This window comes from Clupea harengus, chromosome 10 (genome assembly GCF_900700415.2).
Source record: "Clupea harengus chromosome 10, Ch_v2.0.2, whole genome shotgun sequence".
In the NCBI taxonomy this organism is placed as follows: Eukaryota; Metazoa; Chordata; class Actinopteri; order Clupeiformes; family Clupeidae; genus Clupea; species Clupea harengus.
In genome coordinates this window covers 10,738,261-10,757,298 of record NC_045161.1, presented here as the reverse complement: position 1 = coordinate 10,757,298, position 19,038 = coordinate 10,738,261, and the positions used below count along the sequence as shown (strand labels likewise).

The window sequence follows — 19,038 nt, the reverse complement described above, 5'->3', positions numbered from 1 at the left end:
CACCTGGTTAATATGACAGAGATTGACGACAATCTGTACATTTTGTAAGGTATAGTGAAAGGATATGACGAGCTTGGGCAGCACTGTCTTCAGCTCCTTTTTGCAGGTGTCAGGGCTCCACTGCTCAACCTCCTCCAGAAGGGTAACGTTAGTCTGCGACATGGTGCTTTTCTCCCCAGAGTCAATTTACGTGAATATTGCCCAGTTTCATTAGTCTGCTAGCTAGTTAACTGAATCTGTCAGAGATTGCTTAGCTTACTGACAGAGTAAGTTAACTGTTACGACCTAAGGATATGGTTTTCAACATAAACGTTACCTAAATTAACAAATTTGACGTGACCACGAACATTAGAACGTAGAACTACATTGGTATGGGAAACAACTATTGTTCAAGTTAAACAGAAAAGTCACATACCGATTTTTAACGCTAGCTGTCTGACACATTAACCTTAATTGTTTAGCCAGCCAGCCAGCTAACAAGGTGGCATTTTAACATTAGTCGACCCTCATTGCCAAAACATAAGGAACCGATTATTTTCTTTGATTCACGCTGAAAATAGATTCTAAGGTGTAAATGTCCTTGAGCTATTCATTTATCTAACCGTTCGCCGAACAACATGAGCTGCATAACATATTTACAAAGTTGAAAATGTTTACAGTTACCTCTGTTCTAAATTTCGCGCCTTTCATTAGATGTCAGCACACCATCTTTTTGGTACATTACCGCCACCATTTGGTTTGGATGACTAATGCTGAACAATTACATTTTTCCCTCTGTGAAAATAAAGATATATTTCTGTAGATTACATTTTTTACATAGATAACTAACAACATTAATATATATCACAATTATTTATATATATAAATGAGGAAAATGTTACTCTCGTAAGACACCACCTTTGATTTCTGTTTATGTATTATTTATTTATTTATTTTTTACTGAGAACAATAACGTTATATAATTTAAAGAGGTGTATATCCAGGCCAGTAGAGGGTCATTTCAGGTGGGAACAAGACATGAGTAAGGGTGTCACTGCAGAATAAACTACGCAGAGAAGTCACAAAGTTTAATGTGCTTTCTGTAGCGAAGGGAAAGAGTAGTCACCCCATCCAGACTTGAACCCAGGCTTACTGGGTACCAAACCTGCACTCTGACCGCAACGCCAAACAGCCAGGCTCGATGGTATTGCAATCAGAGCACATTCTCATGTGGAGTGGACGGCACTCCGTCACACTGCCCTCCCCTTCGGGAAGCGCACCCTTGCGCTTCATGCACACAGGCATTCTTCACGCATTCACCAACCGTACCTTTCCAATCCCAGGGCACCCCACCCACAAGTGCTTCACCCATCTATGGGGTCAACCTACCTACCAACCAACCTACCCTCATACGGTTTACAGGCACGCCTCAGATGACCTCACAGCAAGCCATCCCACTTCTGACACCATTTGTAGCGAAAGGGGAAGGGTAGTCACCCCACCCGGACTTGAACCCGGGTCTACAGGGTACCTCTGACCGCAACGCCAAAGAGCCAGGCTCAATGGTACGGGAGTCAGAGCACATACTCATGTCGAGTGACGGCACTCCATCACACTTTCCTAAATCCCATCACAGGTTGGTAAATTCATGTATATTTACGTGTACATGTTTCTTTACTGTTATGGAAGCCAGAGTGTGAATGGAAATGTATTCTATGTCATGTTGTTTTTACCTGATACATTAATGGGATTCGTATGTGAAAGAGGGAGAGAGACCCATTCTATACGGCAGAGATACAATGCACGTCACTAACTTCTAGACGGGAAGAATGACCCCAAACTGTAGCCTACTTGTCCTCCACGACTCCACAATTTTGACATTCATGGCATTCCATATATTTGATTGAATCTTGTTATGCTGCAGTGATATCTCAGTTTGGATGAAGAATACCCACAATTAGTTTAATCTTTCGAATTATAGTTTTGATTAGTATTCACAGCCAATCTGGCCATCTGACATAATATTAGCATCTAACGTGGCTCAACTTCGTTGACCCCAACCAAAGCTGCAAGAAACTTGGGTGACATGATTGATGAACAGCTTCGTTTCGCTGAGCATGTGGCTTACATCTTCAGGTCTTGTTGCTTCACTGGAATATACTGTATTACTTATTTCAATTCTATCATCTATTTTGATGAGCAAAGGTCATCTTTGCCTTCTCTCCTTGGCAACAGATCAGAATTAAGACTTTTTTCATTTATGGTTTCTGGGTGTTGGAATGACTTAAATCATTCTGTCCGCTCTAGCTAATGCATCTTTAAGAATTTTGAAATAAGTGAGTGTGTAATGGCTTCCTATCTCCTGCTGGATTGCTTGATGAGAGATGTAGTGGTTGTATGATTTCTGGAGTAAACCATGAGTGAAGTGGGATACAATGTATGCTTGTCTCTGTTAGGCCATTTGCTTCAAGCACTGTTGGTGGCCTACTTTTTGCAGAAGGTCATTATGGAGTCATTGCAACACAGCCTGAAGAGGTTACTTGCATTGTTACAGGTGCATGATGAAACTTCAATACTGAATGGCGAAAAAAAAAAAAAAACATGAAACAGACATTTCATTCTTGACTAGCAAACAGGATATGACCATGATGTTACTTTATCCCTCCCATTTCTGAAACACTTGTCAGTTTGACAAAGATATATATATAGCTCCTACAGACCAATTTGGATATGCTTCTGTCTTTTAAACAGCAGCTGTCAAAACAACCTGAGACGGAAAATGATGTTCAGACCGATACTGGTGATAACTCTTGTGATTCTGCTCCTGCATGAGGGTAACACAGGTAAATATTGTAATCTGTCAGGACATTTTTGTATTTGGCTGTTGTTTTTGTTTTTTTTACTCCACTTTCCTTTCAGTTTCTATTCCTGTATGACATTTCAATCCACCTTGATGAACTTAAATAGGTCCCTGGGTGGCTCAATGTCCAGTCACTAACTACTCGGAATGGTCCAAGTTGGGGCCTTATTGTGTTAAATACTTTCAACAGCCAGTCCCATTTGGTCAAGCTGAGGTAAGTGGTGTTTTTGGTTTGGGTCAGTGCGTGTTCTGGGGGTTAATTACTTATTCTGTTGGTGATGAGTGACCTTACACCATAGTGTCAATTGCATTTATTTGAGTGCTATCTTCCGATTTACATTTTAGCATTAATTTTTGTGGGGCACTCTTCAGAGACTCTGAAAGTCGGGCCACTGTACATTTACTAATTCCTCTCTTTCAGATGAAGTGCAGAGGAGAAGCTCCAGATAGCCATCTCATATCTATTCATGATGGTGAAACCAATAATGGCGTGCAAATTCTCACTGGGTCGGGGAATGCAATGGTCTGGATTGGAGGAATGAGGCTGCCTAATGTATGAGTGAATACATTTAACAGATAATGATCTCATCCAAATGATTGTCCCTGGACAACCCACTGGCAATGGTAACTGTGTGCAGATCAACTGGAACAGTAAGTGGCTTAACATCGCATCGTAATCACACTAAAAAACTTTCCTTTGTCCACAGCCACCATAACTAAGCAACCTTCTTCTTGTGTTTAAGCTCCTGGCATGTGGGATGATGTGGAATGCTATTGGAAACTAGGATTTATCTGTGCCTTCAAGATAGAAGGATAACAACATGGAGAAATCTTGACAGACAATGCACAACCATTCTAGATCTGGCTGTGCATTCAAACGTCTGTTTGGGGCATGAAGAGATTTTTGTGTTTCCTTTTTCATTTAATTTGTAGGGTACAAGTTGTTATTATGTCTTTTCGGAGAATAATGACATTCTGTATGATACCTTAATATCCTTTCATAACGGCATGATAAAACGAATAAAAAAATGAGAACTCACTTGTCATATGTATGATGTCATTGAATACCATGGGGACACAGGTGTAGTACAGGTGGGAGTGGCTGCTGGATCTGTTCCTGTAAAATGCTTTTGCTAAAATGCATACATACACCCTTCATTTTGTCTGCACCAAAATAAAAAATAAATTTTGGTTTAACAATGTAGAGGGGTTCAACTATTTTTTTGGGGGGGAGTAATGGACAAGTTATTATTGGAGGTATCAATTCTCTTAAGGTTCAATGTTTAATAACTGTCATGTCATGGTGGTGCTTAAAGACAGGAGCTCTAATAATGAGTTTCAGACAGGGGGTGAATAGAGATCCAAGAGAAAAAGAATGTGTTTTTGGAACACTGAAGCATGAAAATCTTATAGTTCCATCTCTGAGCCAGCAGCAGATACAGTCACAGAGCCGAATCATCATCGGTGTAAAAGGGAGAGCCGGCATGGCAGGATAGGGGTGTGATGCAGCCACTGTTTTGCCACTCGCATTCAATACATTTTTCTTCACTTATTTATACTTCTTCAGTCATTTTCACCAACGCTTCACATTTTCACAGATGCTACCAGTGCCTAACATGAGTCTTTAACTGACCAAGTCATTTTTCACCTTTAGAGCCTTCTAGTAGGCTACCTTGAACTTGTCCTGTTTGGTGTTCTAGGACTACACTTCATCTTTCACGCTACGCTTCATCCTACATTTGCAGGATGTGGTCCGGGATGTTATTAATGTAACTGCTAATGATCCTTCAGTCAATACAAACTTCACTTGTGAACATTCCCATAATGAACTCATTACTCATCATAAAAATGACAGTGACCAGTCAACTACAGTAACACCATGTTTGAAAAGGGAATGGTGGCATACAGTGGCAGTTAAAAAGAAATGTTTCTTGTGGAAGTCTTGGACAGATGTGTTTTATAAGACGTGCAAAAAGGGGTCAAACCATGCCGTCCCTTAGCGTTTAAATACCAGTGGGTCACGAAAGTTGTTAACTGCAAAAGAGCAGCCTCTTATTTTCACGCATTGGCTGTGTGTACATTTTCCGCATGCAGGGATGTTTATTACATTATCCATAATCAAAAGGACAAACCAGTGGCCCACTCCAATACAATCCCCATTCATGTGGTCCGTACAGGATGTGTTTTGCATTAGAAGAGAGAAACAAACAACAACAAGGGCTGTAGAGTCATAGAGGGGGAGGGGACTGTGACTGTTATGGAAAAAGGTCATGAAAGTGTTACTGCTCCAGGTTATAGGAACAGAATGTTCGATTGTATTGTGTGTTTTTTTTTTTTTTAAGATTTATTTATGGGCTTTTTAGCCTTTATTTGGATAGGACAGTGAAATATTTTGGACAAGAAGTGAGGAGGAGTGAAGAGGTGGGGAGAGGATCGGGAAACGACAGCAAGCCGGAATCAAACCTGTGTCCCCGCGTGCATTGTAACCCGTAAATGGGGGGCTTATTGGCTTGTCTTGGCTTGGCTTGGCAATGTGTTTTTTTGTTAGTCTAGAAATGGTGTCACATCAGAAAGTGCTCTTTTATAGCTTCCTTGCCAGGTGATTTAGTACTATTTTATTTCTAGTTTCCAAGTCCTTTGTTTAAGTGCACGAGTCTGGTCAGTGTACCATGGGGTACGTAAGTCTTTTCTGTTTTCTTATTCCCTTTTTCAGTGATTCAACCGTGTGAAGGGTTCAGCGAACACATCTGTGACCATCAGTGAATTCCTTGTGACACCATCTGTTAGTAGGGCGATATGCGGTGGGGATGTGCTGATGGTGACACCTGTCCCTCGTTATCTATTGTGTGTGAGTATATAGTCTGTGTATTCTTGTTTCTCGTTGCGTTCACGTCATTGGCCCTCATTCTCGAACATTTTCTGAAGTTTCTTCTGAAATGTTTCTTACGGGCTTCGGAAAAACAACGTAAGCAAAAGACATCCGCCAAATTCATGCACGCTTGAAAATGCGGTCCTACGCAGCAGAAGTTTTCTGGGCTGTGCTCCCCCGGAAGAGTTTTCTTAAATTGAAAGCGCGTTCTCGTGCTCCAGAATTTGCATACATACACGCCCTGCCAGCTCCTTATAAGGGCACGCAACCGTAGTGACGTGTGCAGTCGGAATCGACCGAATCTACACGAAAGCAACTCGTAAACGAGTCATGTCAAAGCGGTTTCGTGTACATTACATTTAGTCATTTAGCAGACACTTTTGTCCAAAGCGACGTACAAGGGATAGAACAGTCAAGCTACGAGCAATAGAGACCTAGTGTAACAATAAATACTACTTTACATAAGAAATAGAAAAACGAAATAGGAAATAAAAACGAAGTGCAGGAATGTAACTGCTATAAGTGCAAGTTAAGCACTAGTCGAAGTGCCAGTTAGGAAGGGAGGTGCTCTCTGAAGAGTTGGGTCTTCAAAAGCTTCTTAAAGGTAGAGAGGGACGCGCCTGCTCTGGTAGTGCTAGGCAGTTCGTTCCACCAACGTGGAACTACTTGAAAATTCTGGATTGCCGTACTTGCACAGACGGCAGTGCCAAACGACGCTCACTAGACGAGCGCAGCATTCCGGTGTAGTCCTTTTATTTATTTTACGACATCACGGTGCCTCGTAGAATCATGACTATAGGCCTACATGTGAAACGTAATTGTTAATGATACTTTAATCCGAGGATCTGTAGAGTTGATGTGAACGCAATCACCAACGATTTCTCACAAATTCATTAACACGGAGAGTTTTCTTAAATGCGATTCCTCAAAAAACCACAAGATGGCCCACGGGGCCATCTTGTGGTTTTTTAAGGAATCGCATTTGAGAAAACTCTGGCCGAGTTACGACTGCTATTTCGAGTTCGGAAAGTCTTCTGAAGTTCAGAGCAAATCCCAGATGAGAAAACTTTCATGAATGCCGAATGTTGTCCTAAATCCAATTCCTCTTAAATTCCTCTTAAATTCCTCTTAAATTCTTCTTAACTGCGTTCGAGAATGAGGCCCATTGTTTGTTCATTGTATTTTCCGTATGTTTCCCGTGTGCCTAGAGATTGTTGTAGCGAAAACAAAATCTTAGTTAATACTCAATCAGAGTCAGTAGACTGAATGCGATAAACTGAAGTTTTATTCAATCTTGCAGACATTTCATTCAAATCGAGAGTGGTGGTCCATGGAGCAGCTCTGTCAAAAACCCAGAGCACTAACTATTTAAAGGGCATATTCAGTCACTATGCTTTCCAATCAAAAGCCTAAAACTTATCCAAATTTAACCAACCAAAATATTATTCTTTAAATCTATACATTTTTATCCACACTCAGCCAATCAGAATATTCTCGCTCACTTGTTGCCAAACACACTTTTCCAGGTGCTGGCTCTTAATAAGCAGTTTTTACCTTATCAGTAGTTTTACCCCTCCAGGTTATGGGAGCATGGCTCTTTCGTGGGAACTTCTACCTGCTCTTTGAACTCCGCATCCCTCTGTAAGCCTGCACCTGTGGAAACTGTATGATCTTGTTTTAAGAAATTAGCCCTCTCTGTTTGGCCTGACCTTTATCTCTACACACAGTCCTCTCTGCCTGGTAATTAGGCCTCTCTGCACGTAGGCCTCAAAGACTGGCCGGACCTTGGTCTGTGCACACGGGCCATTCTGTTTGAACTAACAACACTCACTCCTGCACACGGGGTATTCTGTTTGAACTAACAAAACACCCATTGCTGTACACGATTATAACCATGATTCTCAACCAGATCTTTAGTATTCCATGTTTATTGACTCACTCGTGTTGCTAACCATTGCCTGTACTCTCTTGCCTATGCCCTATTGGAATTGTTTGCTTGCCTTTGGACTGACCACCTTTGTACCGAACCTTGTAAACATACTGTATATTCTCCTCTCTTAGTCGTTCAATTGAGTTCAGTTCCACCACTCCGTTACAGAAAAAGATGTTTAGACCAATACTGGTGATAACTCTTGTGATTCTGGTCCTGCATGAGGGTAACACAGGTAAATATTGTAATCTGTCAGGACATGTTTGTATTTGGCTGTTGTTTTTGTTCTTTTACTCCACTTTCCTTTCAGTTTGTATTCCTTTATGACATTTCAATCCACCTTGATTAACTTAAATAGGTCCCTTGGTGGCTCCATGTCCAGTCCCTAACTACTCGGGATGGTCCAAGTTGGGGCCTCATTGTGTTAAATACTTTCCAAATCCAGTCCCATTTGATCAAGCTGAGGTAAGTGATGTTTTTGCTTTAGTTCAGTGCCTGTTCTGGGGGTTAATTACTGATTCTGTTGGTGTTGAGTGATCTTACACTTACACCATAGTGTCAATTTCATTTATTTGAGCGCTATCTTCCGATTTAACACCAATTTAGCATTTAAGCATTCATTTTTGTGGGGCACTCTTCAGAGAATCTCAAAGTCTGGCCACTGTACATTTACTTACTACTCTCTTTCAGATGATGTGCAGAGGAGAAGCTCCAGATACCCGTCTCGTATCAATTCATAATGCTGAAACCAATAATGGCTTGAAAATTCTCACTGGGTCGTCAAATTTGGTCTGGATTGGAGGAATAAAACTGCCTAATGTATGAGTGAATACATTTAACAGACAATGGGCCTCATTCTCGAACGCAGTTAAGAAGAATTTAAGAAGGAATTTCTTCTGAATTGGATTTAGGAAAACATTTGGCATTCATGAAAGTTTTCTCACCTGGGATTTGTTCTGAACTTCAGAAGACTTTCTGAACTCAAAATAGCAGTCGTAACTCGGCCAGAGTTTTCTCAAATGCGATTGCTTAAAAAACCACAAGATGGCCCACGTTTTTTGAGGAATCGCATTTAAGAAAACTCTCCGTGTTAGAAGTGTTAATGAATTTGTGAGAAATCGTTGGTGATTGCGTTCACATCAACTCTACAGACATCCTCGGATTAAAGTAATTATAATAATAATAATTACGAGAATATTTGTATCATTAACAATTACGTTTCACATGTATAGTCATGATTCTACGAGGCACCGTGATGTCATAAAATAAATAAAAGGACTACACCAGAATGCTGCGCTCGTCTAGTGAGCGTCGTTTGGCACTGCCGTCTGTGCAAGTACGGCAATCCAGAATTTTCATTTGTAGTTCCACGTTGGTGGAACGAACTGCCTAGCACTACCAGAGCAGGGGCGTCCCTCTCTACCTTTAAGAAGCTTTTGAAGACCCAACTCTTCAGAGAGCACCTCCCTTCCTAACTGGCACTTCGACTAGTGCTTAACTTGCACTTACAGCAGTTACATTCCTGCACTTCGTTTTTATTTTCTATTTCGTTTTTCTATTTCTTATGTAAAGTAGTATTTATTGTTACTCTCCCTTGTAGCCTACGTCGCTTTGGACAAAAGCGTCTGCTAAATGACTAAATATAAATGTGAATGTACACGAACACTGCAAATGTAAGTGAATAAATAAATAAGCACTAAACTCAATCACGTTGATATAGCTATAGTGGAATAGAATGGACACATCTTCTACATCCTGCAACGGTCCACCTCTGCACCGTTGAAGTTAGATCTGCGTTTACTCGATGCGGTGCTCGCTTTCTGCTTTGACATGAGTCGTTTACGAGTTGCTTTCGTGTAGATTCGGTCGATTCCGACTGCACACGTCACTACGGTTGCGTGCCCTTATAAGGAGCTGGCGGGACGTGTATGTATGCAAATTCAGGAGCACGAGAACGCGCTTTCAAATTAAGAAAACTCTTCCGGTGGAGCACAGCTCCGAACACTTATGCTGCATAGGAACACACTTTCAAGCGTTCATGAATTTGTCGGATGTCTTTTTCTTACGTTGTTTTTCCGAAGCCCGTAAGAAACATTTCAGAAGAAACTTCAGAAAATGTTCGAGAATGAGGCCCAATGATCTCGTCCAAAGGATTGAACATTATTTTGATGCTATTTGTCTCTCTCTCTGTCTTTCTCTCTCTCTCTCTTTCAGGGTGGTCAGTTTGTATGGACTGATGGGTCAAAGTGGGATTACACCAACTGGGTCCCAGGACAACCCGATGGCAATGGTGACTGTGTGCAGATCAACTGGAACAGTAAGTGGCTTAACATCGCATCGTAATCACACTAAAAAACTTTCCTTTGTCCACAGCCACCATAACTAAGCAACCTTCTTCTTGTGTTTAAGTACCTGGCATGTGGGATGATGTGCAATGCTGGTCAAGACTAGGATATATCTGTGCCTTCAAGATGCAGGGATAACAACATGGAGAAATCTTGACAGACAATGCACAACCATTCTAGATCTGGCTGTGCATTGTCAAAGTAGCTTTAATGTCAATTTCTTTACATGTCAAGACATACAAAGGAATCGATAGAACATTTCCCACTCTCCCACGGTGAAACATATAAAAGTGCACAGGCACAACAGATAAGACAAGACATTTCCTAATACTAAGTAAACATAAAGATTCACGTACAGTGGTTATAAATACTATATATATAAATACTATAAATACGTAATACAATTTTAAACGTAATACAAGTGATAAAAGTGCAGAGTCCTGAGTGATTTTTAGGGGGGGCGGGGGGGATTTCAGCTTCCTGTCAGACTGGAGGATATGGCTGGGGGGAGTGAGGGGAGAGAATTTAGCTTCCTGACAGCTTGGTGTATGAAGCCATTTTTGAGTCTGGTGGTGCGGCAACGGAGGCTCCTATACCTTCTTCCAGAGGGTAGGAGGCTGAACAGGCTGGTGTCATTCACAATCGAGGTAGCTTTCCGGGTGAGGCAGGTGGTGTATATGTCTTGCAAGGAAGGGAGTGGGGCACCAATGATCTTACCAGCTGTGTTGACTATGCGTTGCAGTGCTTTCTTGCTGTGTTCAGTGCAGCAACTGCCCCACACAGTGATGCAGCTGGACAGGATGCTTTCAATGGAGCCCCGGTAGAATGTGTTCAGGATGGGTATGGGAGCTTTCGCTCTCTTGAGCTTGCGGAGGAAGTAGAGGCGCCGCTGGGCTTTCTTCGCCAGTGATGCAGAGTTGGTTGCCCAGGAGAGGTCCTCACCCCCAGGAATTTGGTGCAGCTCACTCGCTCCATAGCAGCACCATCGATGGTCAGTGGTGGGTGTACAGTGTGGCTTTTCCTGAAGTCAACCACACTCCTTTGTTTTGATGACATTCAGCAAGAGGTTGTTGTCTCTGCACCACGTGGTCACAAGGTTGACCTCCTTCCTGTAGTGGGTCTCATCGTTCTTGGTGATGAGACCCACCAGAGTTGTGTTGTCCGCAAACTTCACCATGTGATTGGTGCTGTAGGTTGGTGTGCAGTCGTGAGTCAGCAGGGTGAAGTGCAGGGGACTGAGCACACAGCCTTGTGGGGCCCTTGTGCTGAGTGTGATGCTGCTCGAGATGTTGTTGCCGACACGTACTGCTTGTGGCCTCTCACTGAGGAAGTCCAGAATCCAATTGCAAAGGGAGGTGTTGAGCCCCAGCTGGTCCAGTTTACAGATGATTTGTTGTGGGATTATGGTGTTAAAAGCTGAACTAAAGTCTATGAAAAGCATTCTCACATGTGAGTCTGCTTTTTCCAGGTGGGTGAGGGCTGGGTGGAGAGCAGAGTAGATTGCGTCCTCTGTGGAACGTTTGGCCCGGTATGCGAACTGAAAGGGGTCCAGGGTGGGGGGGAGGATGGACTTGATGTGAGACATAACTAGCCGTTCAAAGCACTTCATAATGATGGGGGTCAGTGCCACAGGGCGATAGTCATTGAAGCAGGAAACTTTGTATCATTCATTTTATTTGTAGGGTAGAAGTTGTTATTTTGTCTTTTTGGAGAATATTGGCATTCTGTATGATACCTTAATATCCTTTCATAACTGCGTGATAAAACGAATACAAAAATGAGAATTAATTTTTCATATGTATGATGTCATTGAATACCATGGGGACACAGGTGTAGTCGAGGTGTGAGTGGCTGCTGGATCTATTCATGTAACATGCTTTTGCTAAAATGCATAATTACACCCTTCATTTTGTGTGCACCAAACAAAACCAAAAAATGTTCATGTTTTTGGTTTAACAATCTTGAGGTGTTCAACTTTTTGGGGGGTATCAATTCTAAAGCTTCACCAGTGTCACTTTCCATGAACAAAGTAGTCAACACTTCGAATGGAATAAACGCTTATTATGGGGCAGTGTTGTTGGTTTGTTTTGGATCTTGAACTCTTGAGGTTAAATGTTTAATAACTGTCATGTCATGGGGTTGCTTATAGACAAACAAAGCGTTTCAGACAGGGGGTGAATAGAGATCCAAGAGAAAAATTATGTGTTTTTGGAACACTGAAGCATGAAATTCTATGCTAATACATTCCAAACATATTTCATGTATAAATGATTGTTCCATAGTCGCAGTTTACAACAGCACATTTTACCTGCACACAAAACCAATTATCGTTATGTTTTCTGTGCACAAAAATGGTTGCCTTCAACAATGTGGCAAAAGGTTAAGGTATTTGTATTTTTCATGGACAAAAAAGCATAGCAGTGTTATAATTTTAACTTTGTACACCAAGTCCTCAGACCTACACAAACCCTGCATCATTAAGGTGGGAATACTGCGCCTGGGGTACAAATAAAGTCACAAAGTTGGCTAATTTAACATTAATTAATAGTCAAACAAGCCTCATATTACGCTGACCACAGGTTATGAATCCACTGTCTATACGACAACCACACAACTCTTTGATGGGAACAAATCCACGTGTGTGTCTGCATAGAAGTCAGACCCCATTAAGTGCAGTGTAATCTCTCCCTGCCCTAAGTCCTTTCCACCTGAAGCAACAACCAAAAAGACAACTGACACCGACATCACACCCTATTTGCCCCAGCGGCCTCCATTAGTGACCCAGATGTTGCCCTCCTCGGCGGGAAAGTCCAAGGGAAGGGTGACCAGAAGAGCAAAGATAAGAGACATCCTTCCTCAATCCACAAAAGATGAACCTGGAATGGACATAGTTTGGCAGGACAGCACAGAAACCGGAAGTGATTACGTAATTCCGGTCTCTAGTTGTTTAAAACATAGACATGTATACATACAAGTTATTGTCTAATACCAGGACTTTTAAACGATCATTTAAAAAAAAATTGTGATAAGTTATACGGCTCAATACTCAACTGACTTATTAACCGAACTTTTATATAGTCATACGACTAAACTCACAAGTGACTTGTTAACCTAACTTTTACTTAGCTATACAGGTGGTCAAACAGGGGACTGACGTCCCTGAGCCTCAGGTTAGGAAGGGGGTTAAGAGCCAGAATCGCCCCACTGGGATTAGAGCCCAGGCGACATTTAAAGAATCAAGCTGGGATATAAACTCTGGTCATCTTGCAGCCATCCAAATGGGGAACCATACAACTGACACCACCTCAACACTGGTGGATACATCACAAACACTTACACCAAGAACGTTTTCCCACTACGAACATAGAACGCCTGATGCTGTAACAGGAAAGTAATACCATGATGCCATTGCACAAGAATCGTTGGGCTACCCTCCCCCACCGTTGTGTCAATGAATTAGGCCCACGGCTTCTTGAGAAGGTTAAGCATTGGTGTCTGATGTCAGACAAAATATGGGTAAAGGCACACATTCCCAAGTTGATGACCACCTCAACCACAACCATAGGCCAGCGCTATCAATTGCTTCTGAAAATTCCTTTAACACAGCTTTAAGTGACTAGCCTTAAATACCATGTTTAGCACATTTTCATTTGTCATTTGTCAGTTTTGTCCTCAAGATTATTAACGTTTACAATCATACTGTGGCATATAGCAGGAGTGTTGTGTGAGTTACTGTGCACTTATTTTTTTTCGTATTATGCGGTGCCTTTTGGTGTCTGAATGTTGTTTTTAATGTTCTAAATTGGAGTGATTGATGTTTTTTGATGTTTGACTGATGTTTGTTGTATAAATACCCAAGTGTGATTCCCCTGGTGTTTGCCTGTAAAATGTGTCTGCATTTCTAGGCTCACGCCATATGCCATTTTGTATCAGTCTGAATGTGTGTGCCTGTTCTCAATAAACGGCAAGAAAGCCAAAGATACACCTGACTCTGTGATATCGCTATAATACTTTAAATCACTTGAGCTCAACATCATATATTTTTCTTACTTACACAATCTTATATTGTTGGGTTCAGAACCACACGATTAGTTGGTTTAGTCTGTTTTTAAAGGTGTTTAGTCTCCCTCACTAGAGACGGAGCAGTAGCCAGAAGACTAAAAGGTCCAGTCTAGACCAGAGCACTAGCCTTGACCCACATGCAGAGGATTTGGTGTGTGTGTGTATGTGTGTGTGTGTGTGTGTGTGTGTGTGTGTGTGTGTGTGTGTGTGTGTGTGTGTGTGTGTGTGTGTGTGTGTGTGTGGTTTGAATGCACCAGTTGCAAATGCAATGCAGTGTACATCAGAGTGGGTAGTGCTTCAGACTCTTTATTGATAGAATTGAAGATGATGGTAGAAACAATAGTTAACAGCATTTTACTGTGGACCCAGTCAGACAGCCAATGGATAGAGGGCACCTACTGTGGATCTGTAAACCAGAAAGCTACTGTTGACTGCTGAGGTACAGCTTTTCATTTTACGTCATCATCCTCATCCAGGTTACTTCACTAACAGCATCTAAATTGGACATCATTCAGGGCAGTGTCATCTTCCCTGCCCACTGGACCTTCCACCCTGGTCATAATGCCACAGATTCCCTTATAGCACAGACCACTCCACTTCCCCCAGTCACCCCAGGTCTGGCCACCACCATACAGAACCCTTCCATCGCTGCACTTGAACTGGATGTTGTTGGCAGCGGTGTCATCTACTCGTCCTCCTCTGGGACGTTCCACACGGAGAACGAAGGAAAGAAGATATGCATAGCCACAATCCTGGTAATGGGTCCAACTCCCCCATCTTTAAAATACACAAGACATTATTTAATGAAATGATATTTGATCATCAGATGATAGCCTCAAATGATATTGACTACAGATTATGAATGAATTACCTTCCTTCGGATGAACTTATGGTTACCTGGAGGTTACGGTTTTCTCTGTGACGGCACAGGAGTCGGATCCCATTGAGTGCAGTGTCATCTCCCGAGCCTAGTTTCTCCTCCACCTTATGGAGCAACCAAAACAACCAAAAAGGCAATGGTGGAAGCAGTCAAAAGAGGTAACATGATATCATGAATGTGCAGTTCATCCAGCCTTCGACATTGTTGTTTTCTCTTAACAAAACCGTTGGGATTTTGAACGTCAAACTGTATGTTGGCTGGAATTCCAAGCCACTTTGTTTGTTTCCCAGTTACAGAGACAGGACTGTGTACGAACACCAGCGTTGTTTTGAACACACACAGAACGGACCACTAGAGGACCGTGGGGAGCAATTAGCTGAATTTGACAAAGAGTGTATTGGATTAGAATTGCGGACTGTGCTGACACTAACACATTCTCAAGTAGGTGATCACTAGGGATGGGAATCGAGAACCGGTTCCCAGTGGATCGATTCCTTGGAACCAAGCAACAACAGCGCGGCTAATGTTAGCGCTTCACCTGTTAATATCGAAGGTAAACTCCTCCAGACCCTATCTATTGTGTTAGTGCCATTTGTTTCATTGCGTAAACCAGCTTTCACTATTTGTCAGTTTTATTTTTAGTTCAAGGTGAATACACCTAAAAAAAAAAACAGCACTGTAATTGGCATGTTCAAATATTATTTAGCACAGCTCAAATTCTTGTATATCAATGACCCCTAAATTGCCACAAATTAGACCAAGGAGGGATCCCCATTTGATAAGATTCTTTTCCAGACTCCCCCATCTAAGACTTTTGAGTCATACATTCTGTTACTTATGGTTGGAATTATAGTCAAAACTAATTTTCTTTTTCTGGCACCCCATCAAGGAAAGGGATCCCTAGGCTATGTGTTAAAAAGGCCACCAGTTGCACCCAGCTGTGCACCCCCGCTGTGCCGGCCACTCACGGGACCTGGGGTCCATGAAGGGTCATCCTATCATTTGATCCCAGAGTTCCGTGGGGCTCGTGCACAGTGGAATTTCACTGACCATTTGGCCACTTCAACAGTTTCTAAACGGTTTCAAGGCTCCCCTTCATCTACACTATATAAGGCCGACCCTCCTCCGGCCAAGTTGTGGGTCAAGTCGAGCGGAGTTGGAGTCCTCTTCAAGGAGCACATCGGACAATTCAATTCATTCAAAAACATTCGCGATAATTTGCCGTGCGTCGTTCAATAATAAACCACGGATTATATCAGTCAGTTCACGGATTCAAATGTGGATATAAGTCCCTTTACACGGGATAATTATATTCACGGGCATCATTCTTCAACCACTTCATGTCTTCACTTCGTGTGTGTGTGCAATAAATCAGACCTCATTGGAACATTGGCATCCGTTATTGTTCTGACCGGACAAACCTGTGGCGATTGTCACCTATTTCAAGTACACCAGCATATAGTCCTTTTGGGTTTCATTCCATCAATATCACCCTATTTTATACTATGGGTCGCTGGACCCCACTTTGAGACCTATTCTTAGGTTTGTTTGTAGTTATTTAAAATATGTAAATGTATACATACATACTGTATATGCTGTGCATCATCTATTCAGAATATTATATAAAAGGAAATTGATGTTAATAAACCCATTTTTACTCTTTTTTTTTTCTTCTTGCCCATTGAGAATCGATAAGAGAATCGATAAGAGAATCGGATCGATAAGCAGAATCCAAAATGGAATCGTAATCGATAAAATCGTATCAATTCCCATCCCTAGTGATCACCTCAACCACAACCACCTGCTACTCCTTTCAGCTGCCTCTGATAACTCCTTTCACACAACTAAGTTCAGCATACTTTCATTTGTCAAAAGCTTTGTCAGTCTTGTGCTGAAATGTATGAACTCTATCACACTTCAAATAATACAATTATACTTTAAATCATACACTAATGAACTCAACATCATAAATATTTGTCTTACTTGCATGAGCTTATAATTGTTGGGCTCAGTACACAACTACATGTTTTTTTATGTGTATTTTGTTTAGTTTTTGATTTGGTTTTGATTTAGTCCCCCCCCATAAAAGAGCAACAAAGCACTCACCTTAAGACTGAAGCCAAAAGCGCGATAAGACGGGGGACACATCTCCATCCCACCCCAGCCGCCCCAATAACCTCCATTAGAGACCGAGATTTGGCTTCCCTCTGAGGGAAAGGCCAAGGGAAGGATGACCAGAAGAGCAAAGATGAGTTTCATCCTTCCTCAACAAGCAAAGTATGAACCTGGGAAGGACACAGTTTGCCAGGACAACACAATTTAAATTTAAAATTTCAAAACAGTTTACATTAAAAGTCCTCACCTTGCATGTTTTATGGTAACACACAAAAAGCAACAAGACTAAAATTATATTAAATTACATATATAATATGTAATGTAGAAAGCATGACCTTCTATAAACCTTTCTATAAAGTTTTATATTATATACAATTTGATCATATTTTGCACACATTATTAATTGATTGCATTAATGACAAACAGGTAAGCGCCTTAGTGAGTATTGAGTATATATTATTCTTGAAAAAGAGACAGATAATGTCTAAATGAAGCAGAAAGTTTGGGTTTCCATGTACCTGCAAGAGTAATGATCCTCTGAATGCTTTGACAAAATTGAAGAGCAGCAGTCCGGAGTCCGTCCGGAGATCGCTGGAATGTTAGAACACGGAGGAAACTAAGACCAACTGGTAACGAGAGGCAGGAACACACAAGCTAAATACACTAGGTCTGGAAGGATGACGAGGAACAGGTACAAAGAATCAAGGCGAGGCAGACAATCACTAGAGGCGGGCCACACACAAGGGCAGGGAGTGACGTGTCTAAAAAAAAAAGGAGAGACGAGTATACAAACATAAAACATGAACAGAAGAATAAATGACAAAAATAAAGAAAACATAACTAGGAGGCAGGACGGGACTTAACAATTTAAGTATTTCAGACAGTAAAATACTAACGGGATCGGTAAGAATTACGACATTGATATCCATTGTGATATTGTAAAACCACTTGCCAAGACGAGATTAGTTGTCTCCCGTCTGGAGCTTACATGTATTTCAATGTGTTTACCACGAAGACAGTACAGGATATAAACAATTAAATCCGTATTGAAGATCAAACTCATTATCTCACTCTATGTACCTGTTAACTACTTATCTTCAGATGAACATCATTGTCATTTTAAGTCACACCTTTCATAGAGGTGCATAGTGGCGGTGATGTCCTGCTTTAGGTTGCTCCCTCTGTGGTCATCAGGGAGTCTTACCTGTCATTGGACTCATCACCATCGTGCACACTGGTCATTTCCCAGTCTCAATAGGTAACTTATCATGGGGTCATTCTGTAATTTGATACTATAATAGAAAAAATGTCTCAGGTCTGGGAGAAGCATTTGAGAAAACCACCACAGCCAAGGAGACAGTCTGAGATAATTGAGGACAACATAAGGGCATCTGACATCCAAAGGTTACCATTTTGGATATTATGCTGGCCAACTTTTGGTGGTCACAGCAGCTGCTTGATCATAAATCTCATGTTCACTCAAAGGATATAGTAATTTCTTACATATACTTTTTGCAATGTAATGCATCAGCAAGGCAGAAAAGAAGGACTACTAGTTATTCTTATCAGCCCTTGCTTACACACACACACACACACACACACACACAGAAGGTACACTTTTAAGCACATACACAGAGTTAGAACCATCAGCATTTAAGAACAGAGACAGAAATGTCATGTTTCAGTTTACAAAGGCATATGATTAACACACACATACTTGATTAAAGTCAGAGTTTCACATTTCTTTATCTGTGGGATGACACCAACTGGTTCCAACGAGAACCCACTGTTTTCTTTTTCTCTTGTTCAGTGATGCAACAGTGTCAAGGTTTCATCGAAGCACACTTGTGACACCATCCGTTAGTAGGTTGGTGGGGATGTGCTTATGTCACCTTCAGTGACAGGAGTAAGAGCTGAAGCAAGTGTGGCTGGTAGTTTAGATATGAATTCTGTTGTAATCTTGTCAGATAAACATCTATTCTGATGAACAAAGGTCGT

General features: G+C 41.5%; 2 protein-coding genes and 1 long non-coding RNA gene across 4 annotated transcripts; 2 read left to right on the top strand and 1 right to left on the bottom strand.

Annotated features, from left to right (window-relative positions):
- The first annotated feature begins 2,699 nt into the window (after nucleotides 1–2,699).
- On the top strand, nucleotides 2,700–10,419 carry LOC116222092 (lectin-like). The gene is made up of 6 exons (XM_042708802.1): nucleotides 2,700–2,822; nucleotides 2,947–3,053; nucleotides 3,261–3,392; nucleotides 3,460–3,469; nucleotides 9,863–9,957; nucleotides 10,050–10,419. The coding sequence occupies exons 1-6, from the start codon at nucleotides 2,759–2,761 to the stop codon at nucleotides 10,119–10,121; spliced, it is 480 nt and encodes a 159-aa protein (XP_042564736.1). The 5' UTR covers nucleotides 2,700–2,758; the 3' UTR covers nucleotides 10,122–10,419.
- On the top strand, nucleotides 7,758–8,579 carry LOC122133197. Its single transcript, XR_006152600.1, has 3 exons — nucleotides 7,758–7,873; nucleotides 7,997–8,103; nucleotides 8,329–8,579. It is a non-coding gene; the product is annotated as an uncharacterized LOC122133197 (long non-coding RNA).
- A 3,912-nt stretch (nucleotides 10,420–14,331) lies between the features above and the next one.
- LOC116222064 (vitelline membrane outer layer protein 1 homolog) lies at nucleotides 14,332–18,247 on the bottom strand. Of its 2 annotated transcripts, none has more exons than XM_031574790.2 (4): nucleotides 17,559–18,240; nucleotides 17,032–17,210; nucleotides 14,917–15,029; nucleotides 14,332–14,822 (listed from the first exon to the last, which is right to left on the bottom strand). In XM_031574790.2, the coding sequence occupies exons 2-4, from the start codon at nucleotides 17,182–17,184 to the stop codon at nucleotides 14,531–14,533; spliced, it is 558 nt and encodes a 185-aa protein (XP_031430650.1). In that variant the 5' UTR covers nucleotides 17,185–17,210; nucleotides 17,559–18,240; the 3' UTR covers nucleotides 14,332–14,530. The 2 variants fall into 2 exon arrangements, 1 of the variants encoding a protein (XP_031430650.1); XR_004164444.2 differs by having other exon boundaries at nucleotides 14,732–14,822; nucleotides 14,943–15,029; nucleotides 17,559–18,247.
- Between the last annotated feature and the right edge of the window lie 791 nt (nucleotides 18,248–19,038).